This window comes from Saimiri boliviensis, chromosome 14, assembly GCF_048565385.1.
Source record: "Saimiri boliviensis isolate mSaiBol1 chromosome 14, mSaiBol1.pri, whole genome shotgun sequence".
NCBI classification, from domain to species: Eukaryota; Metazoa; Chordata; class Mammalia; order Primates; family Cebidae; genus Saimiri; species Saimiri boliviensis.
This window is the reverse complement of record NC_133462.1, coordinates 6,762,901-6,772,295: the sequence shown is the minus strand read 5'-3', so window position 1 is coordinate 6,772,295 and position 9,395 is coordinate 6,762,901. Positions and strand designations below refer to the sequence as shown.

The following is a 9,395-nucleotide window of genomic DNA, read 5'->3' as shown; positions in this document are numbered from 1 at the left end:
TCTGGTAACAAAAAGGAAAATGAAAACGAAATAGATACAGAAGAGACGTAGAGGGCCCAGAACTCCAGCCCTCACCTATCCAAAAGGACGCGGGGGTTCTATTTCCCAATTGGCCCTTTCTACCCTATTCATTGAACAGAAGTTCTCACATGACTTCCTTCCCTGAGACACATGCTGGGTGCCCACATTTGAGTTGTTTGGTTCCTTATTCTTTGCTGGCAGATCCACCTGTTACGATACAGGCTAGAGATTTGGTTTCCCAGCCTCCTTTGCAGCTATGTGGTCAATATGGGTCAAAGAGACTTAAAGGGAAGTTCGCTTGTAGGTTTCCAGGAAAGCCCTCCTCTCACCCCATGAGAGAGGAGGAGGCAGTGATAGGGGGAGGTAGAGGGGTGGGGAAGATATATAGGAAGGAAGTTCTGCCTCCTTCAGTTTATCTTTGGATACAGTGGTATGAGGATGTGATGACTGGAGCTGCGGCAACCATCTTGCTACATGAGGCAACATGCTTGGAGACAATGTGCCAACCCACTGAGGGTGGCAGAGCAGATGGATGCAAAGGACCCATGTCTTTAAAGGCATCACTGAGTTGCTGAGCCAGCCTGAAACCACCCACCTCCATATTCCTTGCCAGCATTTTATTTTGTTCCTTGCAGTCAAAAGAATCCTCACCAATGCACTCTCTAAATTCTCAATTAGAAACTCAGCTGAAAATGCATAACTTAGGCTGAAGACAGCAGTAGCAAGCCCAACTCTTCACTGGCATCAAAACATTTGATCAGTCAACTAATATTTATTGATTGCCTGCTATGTGCCAGGGTCTGGGTTAAGTGCTGAGATAATGAAGTGGTCTCTGCTTTCATGAAGCCCTTAGTTTAGAGAGAGCGTCTGAGGCCACACAAGTTAATTACACATTTATGTATCAGGAACGGCAAATTCAAGGATTCTGGGACTTAACCCAAGACTAAGGGAGGGGTAAGGGAATCGTCATCGGAGATGGCAACTGTGACCCTTAGACTTGAGAAATGAATAACATACGGGAAAAAGAAGCGTTCAAAGCAGAGCAAATTCTAGGGGCAAAATGAACTGCGGCCAAGAGACAGCCTGTGATACTGGAGTCCAGGGGCAGAGAACATCTTGGGAAGGGAGGTCAGGGAGGCCGACAACAGCCAGACCAAAAGGCTTTGAAGGTCATGACGAAGACTTTGGGTAGTATCTGAAGGGAAAGGCACAGGCCACAGAAGGGTTGAAAGAGAAGAGGAACGTGATCTGATCTGTTTTCAAGATGAAGATGCTGGGAGCTGGATGGGGTGTGGCCTACAGGTGGCAAAGTGAACGTAGAGGGATCTTTTCAGAGAACAAGGCCAAGCGCCCTTCTAGTTCAGAGCGACACAGCAAGCCCCGCCTGTCTGCTTCAGGGCCTTGGGGGTTGTGCAAACCACACCGTTAGATCAGCAGGACTTTCCCAGCCACGCAGTCACATCTCCTTACTTGCACAAATACAGGAAGACTCCTCTTCTGCAGCATGAGAGGGAGACAGAAAGTCCCACTTTCAGGGTCCAACCATCAGTCACAGCAGGCCCTGCCTGCTGCTGGAGTGACATAGGAAGTTCTGGCCCAAAATGCCCTGTGCAGGGCAGGCCACTGGCTCTGATCACACCTGCGTGGCTGCCCGAACAGTCTTTGGGCCTCCACCTACAGAGGCAACTGGACTGGGGTCTATGGCCTGGAAGAGAGAGGTGGGGTGGGGGGATAACTCAGTAGGTGCCCTGGATGTGACATGATTCACCCAACCTAACTTTTTCCAGCTATTGCTTGAACTTTTTAGAAATTATCTGAGCACCCTCCATTTGCAGAAGGAAAAAAAAAATATCTGGCTATCTTTGGTGGAGCTAAGCCAGGCAACAACTCAGTTTTTTGTTTTTGTTTTTGTTTTTTGAGACAGGGTTTCGCTCTGTCATCCAGGCTGGAGTGCAGTGGTACCGTTATAGCTCACTGCAGCCTTGACCTCTCAAGCCCAAGCAATCCTCCCACCTCAGTCTCCCTAGTAGCTGGGACTATAGGCAGGTGCCACCATGCCCGACTACTTTTAAATTTTTTCATAGAGATGGGGTCTCCCTATGTTGCCCAGGCTGGTCTCGAACTCCTAGGCTCAAGTGATTCTCCCACCTCAACCTCCTCAAGTGCTGGGATTACAGGCATGAGCTACCACGCCCAGTCACAACAACCCCACTTTTATGGGGAAACAGGAAAACTGCACACCACTTCATAGACAAAAATCGACCTTATCCAATTTTTATCGAAAAGAAAAAAGGAGGGGCCGGGAACAGGGGCTCAGGCCTGCGATCCCAGCACTTTGGGAGGCTAAGGTGGGCAGATCACTTGGGGTCAGGAGTTCGGGACCAGGCTACCTACCATGGTGAAACCCCATCTCTACTAAAAGCATAAAAATTAGTTGCATGTGGTGGTACATGCCTGTAATCCCAACTATTCAGGTGGCTGAGGCAGGAAAATTGCTTGAATCCGGGAGGCGGGGGCTGCAGTGAGTGGAGACGGCACCACTGTACTCCAGCCTGGGCAACAGAGCCCGACTCTCTCTCAAAAAAAAAAAAAGAAAAGAAAAAAAAAAAAAAAAGAAAAAAGGAAAAAAAAAAAGCGCTAGGCGAGGTGGCTCACGCCTGTAATCCCAGCACTTTTGGAGGCCAAAACCAACAGATCACAAGGTCAGGAGATCGAGACCATCCCTGGCCAACATGGTGAAACCCCATCTCTACTAAAAAGAACAAAAAAAAATGAGCCGGGCATGGTGATGCGCGCCTGTAATCCCAGCTACTTGTGAGGCTGAGGCAGGAGAATCACTTGAACCCGGTAGGCAGAGGTTGCAGCGAGCCGAGATCATGCCATTGTACTCTAGTCTGGGAGACAGAGTTAGACTCCATCTCAAAAAAAAAAAAAAAAAAAAGGATATCCTACCTCATCCTCCTTTGGAAGAGAAACGAATTCACTTATCTTAATATACATCAAAGTTGGGCAGGAAGCTCTGTCCAACTGTGATGCGTTTTTAAAAAGGATAGTTATACAGACTGTAAACTAACAACTAAAACTGGAGTAAGATAATTGAGACCCTCTCATCTCCCTGATGATAATACAAGAAGTTCCGCCCTGATTCCAGAAGGAAATGGGGGCACCCACACTCACCTGGTGGGCCCTAATTGGGCTGTGGTCCTCCAGTGGGACTTTGAAGTCCAGAGGCCATGAAATCTCCACTGGGGTCACCCTGTGCGTCTTCTTTTCTGAGGGGGTGACCACGGGGACCAAGGTAGACGGGTGCTGCTTTTTCTCAGGGGTCTTTCCTGATTGAGAGGAGGAGGAAAAGCAGGAACACGTGATTGGCTGCCCCAACATGCCAACCCAGCCAATAGCAAGGGACGCTGATCTGGGAGGCGGAGCCTAATGCTAATTGGCTGATTTGGGGGTAGGAAGGCAGGATGGATGACCTATGATGGGGCGCTGGTTGGCTCAGCCAGGTCATCTACGGGCCTCTTTCTAGGGTCCCTCCCGGTTGGCTGTGATTGCCCCTTCCCCGGTCCCCTAGCTCACCCCGAAAGCGGCACAGGCAGCAGATGCAAAGGAGGAGGAGTGCGGCCAACAGCGCCAGGCCCAGTAGGGAGCCCAGAACGATGCCAGCGATGGCCCCGTGGCTCAACGTGGGCCCTGGAAGAGACAAAGAGAAAGGAGAGAAGGGGAGCAGGAACCAAGGTTGGACCCAGGTTTCCTAAGCCCCCTAACTTTGTACGGGGACCCAGGAGTCCGGCCCCCCTGCCCCTCCCCTCCCAGAACCCAGGAATGTGGGACCCCAGCACTCTCATTTAACAGTTACTGAGTGACCATGGTGTGCCTGGCTCTCGGCCAGGTAACAGGGATTCATTAGTGGGCCAAAGGGGAAAGATACCTACCTTTGTGGGCTTAATTCTAGAAGTCAGAAATAAATGAGTGACACATAACATCATCACAGATTGTGCCAAGAAAGAAAAAGTGATGTGATGGAGACAATGGGGGTCGGGCGTGGTGGCTCACACCTGTGATTCCCAACACTGTGGGAGGTCAAGGTGGGTGGACCACTTGAGCCCAGGAGTTGCAGACCAGCCTGGGCAACATATTGAGACCCTGTCTCTGCAAAAAGAGAAAAACTAATCAGGTGAGGTGGCCAGGCCTGTAGCCCTGTAGCTACTCAGGAGACTGAGGTAAGAGGATCACCTGAGTTTGGGGAGGTTGAGGCTGCAGTGAGCCCAGATCACGCCACTGCACTCCAGCCTGGGCCACAAAGTGAGGCCTTGTCTCAAAGAAAGAAAACAAACAAAGAAAATACAAAAAAGTAATAGTGGGAAGGGATGTGACATTTAGTAAGAGTGATGAGGCCGGGCGCAGTGGCTCAAGCCTGTAATCCCAGCACTTTGAGAGGCCGAGGCGGGTGGATCACGAGGTCGAGAGATCGAGACCATCCCGGTCAACATAGTGAAACCCCATCTCTACTAAAAACACAAAAAATTAGCTGGGCATGGTGGCGCGTGCCTGTAATCCCAGCTACTCAGGAGGCTGAGGCAGGAGAATTGCCTGAACCCAGGAGGCGGAGGTTGCGGTGAGCCGAGATCGCGCCATTGCACTCCAGCCTGGGTAACAAGAGCGAAACTCCATCCCCCAAAAAAAAAAAAAAAAAAAAAAGAGTGATGAGCTAAAGTCCCTGAGAAAGTAACATTTGAAAGAGACTTGAAGAATAAAGACCAGAGGCAGTCATATAAACCTGGGGAAAGGACGTAAAATGCAAAGGCCCAGAACCAGGAAAGAGCTTTCTCTGTTCAACGAAGGCCAGTGTGGGTGGATGATACGGAAGGAGGGGGCTGGAGGCGGAGGGTGAAGTAGAAAAGGTTTCCAGGAACCAGATCCTGAGAGGGTCCTGCAGAAATTAATGGAAGGCTTTTATATAAGGCAGCCGCATGATCTGATTTCCACAACTTTGGCTTCTACATGGAGAATGGATTATAGGCGAGCAAGAGGGAATGTAAAGAGACTAGATAAACAGCTGTTGCAGTCCAAGCGAGAGAGGATGCTGTCTTTGACCAGAGGCTTGGAGTGAAGATGAAAAATATTTTGGAAGGAAAATGGACTGAACTTGCTGGCAATTAGGATGTTGGGGTGATGTGGCCTGTGAGTAGTGACATTTATGAGGATGGGGAAGACCAGAGGGTTGGGAGATGCAATTTTGAGGGAAAACATCAAGAGGTCTGTTTTGGACACATGACATTTGGGATGATAACTGGACATCCAAAGTAAAGATCCTGGCTGGGCATGGTGGTTCATGCCTCTAATCCCAGCACTTTGGGAGGCCGAGGCGGGTGGATCACTTGAGGTCAGGAGCTCAAGGCCAGTCTGGCCAACATGGCAAAACCCTGTATCTACTAAAAATACAAAAAAAAATTAGCCAGGCATGGTAGCTCACACCTGTAATCCCAGCTACTTGGGAGGCTAAGGCAGGAGAATTGCTTGAACGCAGGAGGCAGAGATTGCAGTGAGCTGAGATCACGCCATGGCACTCCAGCCTGGGTGACAGTGAGACTCTGTCCCAGGAAACAAACAAACAAAAAACTGAATTATCTTAAGTAGGGAGCATCCTTTTCAAGAGAGAAGTCAGGGCTGAGGTTAAGACGTTTGGGAGTCATCTGAGTATGGAAGGCCATGAGAGTGAGCACAATCGCTTTCGGGAGTGAGGATGAAATCCTGAGATACTCCAGTGGAGGAGTGTTATCAGCTGAATTGTGCCCACCCTAAAAGAAAAACACATGTTGAAGTCCTAACCCCTGTTCCTGTGAATGTGACTTTATTTTGGAATAAGGTCTCTGAAGATGTAACCAAGACAATTTGAAGTCATGAGGTAGACCCTAATCCAATATAACTGATGTCTTTAGAAGAAGAGGAGAGAAAGAGGCCGGGTTCAGTGGCTCACACCTGTAATCCCAACACTCTGGGAGGCTGGGGTGGGTGGGTCACCTGAGGTCAGGAGTTTGAGACCAGCCTGGCCAATATGGTGAAACCTCATCTCTACTCATAACACAAAAATTAGCTGGGCGTGGTATCACATGTCTGTAATCCCAGCTTCTAGGGAGGCTGAGGCAGGAGAATCGCTTGAACTCAGGAGGCGGAGGCTGCAGTGAGCTGAGATCGTGCCATTGCACTCCAGCCTCGGCAACAAGAGTGAAACTCTATCTCAAAAAAAAAAAAAAAAAAGAGGACAGAGACACACACAGGGAAAAGCAAGCTGTGGGAACCTGGAGGCAGAGGTTGAAGTGATGCAGCTGTAAGCCAAGGAATGTCAAGGAGAAAACAGCTGCCACCAGGAGCTAAAAGGAGACAAAGGAGGATTCTACACAGCATCTCAGAGGGAGCAGGACCCTGTCAACACCTTGATTTTAGACTTCTGACCTCCAGACCTGGGAGAGAAGAAATTCCTGTTGTCTCAAACCATGCAGTTCATGGTACTTTGTTAGGGCAGGCCCCAGGACTCTACAACAGGGAGAGAGGGAGGATCTGGCACAACAGACTGAGAGTGGCTAACTGGACTACCAGGAAGCCCAGGAGAAAGTACTGACAGCCCCAACTCACTCACCGGCTCGGTAGACCCGGCTTTGTGATGGAGTCCCTGGCTGGTCCCCCAGCATGGGCAGAATCCGAAAAGTCCAGGTCCCTGGGTTCCGAGATGGAAGTGGCACCACGGCTGACCGCTCCTGAGGCCCCAGGATGAGCAGGGAGACCCAGTCCTTGTAGGTAGAAGTCCTGCCCAGATTAGGCCCATCTGGCCATGCCTGGATCTCAAAACTGCTGATCAGGGCCCCTCGCTCCACATCCCAGGTCAGCACGGCTGCATCTCGGGCTCTTTGAAGCCTCCACGAGGATATGGAGGGTCCTAGAGAGATGTGGGGGAGGCTGGATTCATGGGTCCCAGAGGGGAGAGGGAAGGGAGGCAGGGAGCTGTGGTCCTGGGTCTGAGGGAGGAGGGGCTGGGGGCCTGGACTCCTGGGTCTGAGGGAGGAGGGGCTGGGGGCCTGGACTCCTGGGTCTGAGGGAGGAGGGGCTGGGGGCCTGGGCCCCTGAGTCTGAGGGAGGAGGGGCTGGGGCTTGGACTCCTGGGTCTGAGGGAGGAGGGGCTGGGGGCCTGGACTCCTGGGTCTGAGGGAGGAGGGGCTGGGGGCCTGGGCCCCTGAGTCTGAGGGAGGAGGGGCTGGGGGCCAGGACTCCTGAGTCTGAGGGAGGAGGGGCTGGGGGCCAGGACTCCTGAGTCTGAGGGAGGAGGGGCTGGGGGCCAGGACTCCTGGGTCTGAGGGAGGAGGGGCTGGGGGCCTGGACTCCTGGGTCTGAGGGAGGAGGGGCTGGGGGCCTGGACTCCTGAGTCTGAGGGAGGAGGGGCTGGGGGCCAGGACTCCTGAGTCTGAGGGAGGAGGGACCGCGGGCCTGGATCCGAGGTCTGAGGGAGGAAAGATCTGGGGCCCGAACTTCTGGGTCTGAGGGCTAGAGGGGCCTGGACTTCTGGGTTCTTGGAAATAACGTGGCTCACCAATGAGGGTGATCTGGTCACCACCAGCACCCAGCGCCCCACTGCACAGCACGGAGTAATTTCCCAGGTCCCAGTCCAGGCTGAAGTTGCCAATGAGGAGCTTCCGCCCATCTTGACTGAGCCGAAGGCGACTCCCGCCTCCTGGAGCCAGGGGCCGCCCTTCTCGGGCCCAGGATGCCCGTGAGGGTGGGGGACAACCAGAGGCCTCCAGTGCCACCTCTGCCTCCCCTGACTGTGTCTCTGCCACCAGCGGATGCAGCAGCACCTCTCGGGGGGCCTCTGCAGGTGGGAGAAGCCGAGTCAAGAAAGTCAAGACTTTACCGTGGATTCAAAGAACAGGTCTATGCCCTATTTTAAATCAGATGGTGGTAGGCCCTGGCGCTTTGGCCACCTGAGAAAGAACTGCCAATTCACTCACTCATTAGCTCATTTATTCATTATCTAATTTCCTCATCAAACACTGATTGAACACATACCATAGGGGCAGGTTCCGTACTGGGAAACTAATATTCTTCTCAGCCATTCATTCTTCTTTATTATTATTATTTTATAGTAATAATAATTACAAGACCGGGTCTTGACACACTGCCTAGACTGTTCTTGAAATCCTAGGCTCAAGCGATCCTCCGGCCCCTGACTACCAAAGTGCTTCGATTATTGCCCCCGGCCTCGTTACTCTCTAAATTAAACATCACTGCTTTGGCTGGGCCTTCACGCCTGTAATCCCAGCACTTTGGGTGGCCAAGGCGGGCGGATCACCTGAGGTCAGGAGTTTGAAACCAACCTTGACCAACATGGTGAAACCCCGTCTCTACTAAAAATACAAAAATAAAACCTAGCTGGGTGTCATGGCATCTGTCTGTAATCCCAGCTACCAGGGAGACTGAAGCAGGAGAATCACTTGAACCTGGGAGGTGGAGGTTGCAGTGAGCCGAGATTGAGCCACTGCACTCCAGCCTGGGCGTCAGAGAAAGACTCCCTCTCAAAACAAATAAAAACAAACAAACAAAATAAAAAACAAAACCATCACTGCTTTCTCTCTCTGAACACATGGGAAAGTGACGGCCTTCTACACCCGTCCCTGCACACCCTCTACCATGAGGTATAGAAAAAACTTTGTCCCTTTTCTAGTTTGAAGAAAGTTTAGTCCTGCCTATTCCTTGGACTAAGGAGGTACCCCATACCCCTTCAGAATTTCCAAAAGACCAAAGAAAAAGTCTCTCTCCTCCTCGAAAAACAAACAGCACAAAAGCCCGGCGCCCTCTCACCCGGGATGACGGTGCAGGTACGCGTGGCCACCAGGTGGCGAGCGAGGCAGGTGATGGGGACGCCGCTGAGCCGGGGGTTGGCAGGGACGGCCGCCAGCAGCACGGAGGACACCGGCCCGGCGCGGATGCCTTCAGGAAGACCCTGGAACTGCAAAGAGGCGGCAGGGACCCCGCCGGGCCACGAGCAGCGGAAGCGGAGGCTGCGGTCCCCGGGACCCCCTTCGACCGAGCAGTGCGGGGCCCCGGGGGGCAGGTCTGCGGAGGGAAGGGAGAGAACGAAGATGGAGTCCCTCTCGCGTCTCTTCTCCAGCCCCGCCTCTCCGCGCGGTGACCCCACCCTTCTTCACTAGCCTCGCCCCAAAGGTGCTCGACACCTCCCACCTGCGATCCCGTTCCCTTTTCCCGTTAACTTCTCCGCTAAGTGGGTAGCCCGAAGCCCCGCTGACTGCTCAACTTTCTTAAGAAAACGGCATCTTCGTACAATGATTTTTTTCTTCCGAAACGAACTCAGCCTTTTCCCT

General features: G+C 52.2%; 1 protein-coding gene across 4 annotated transcripts in view; it reads right to left on the bottom strand.

Moving 5' to 3' along the window:
- VSIG10L (V-set and immunoglobulin domain containing 10 like) overlaps positions 1–9,395 on the bottom strand; it is a 68,006-nt gene that overhangs the window by 53,745 nt on the left and 4,866 nt on the right. For 3 of the 4 annotated variants that reach the window (XR_012513761.1, XR_012513762.1, XR_005578511.2), the window contains exons 5-10: positions 8,875–9,129; positions 7,607–7,885; positions 6,662–6,958; positions 3,601–3,714; positions 3,199–3,353; positions 1,492–1,726 (exon numbers count right to left, since the gene is read on the bottom strand). Coding sequence is in view for 1 of the 4 variants with exons in the window: in XM_039465706.2 (XP_039321640.1) it covers positions 1,655–1,726; positions 3,199–3,353; positions 3,601–3,714; positions 6,662–6,958; positions 7,607–7,885; positions 8,875–9,129 (1,172 nt within the window). In the remaining 3 variants the exon portion in view is untranslated. Of the gene's footprint in view, positions 1–899; positions 1,727–3,198; positions 3,354–3,600; positions 3,715–6,661; positions 6,959–7,606; positions 7,886–8,874; positions 9,130–9,395 lie in introns of those variants that run through there. The other variant, XM_039465706.2, reaches the window with a different exon arrangement.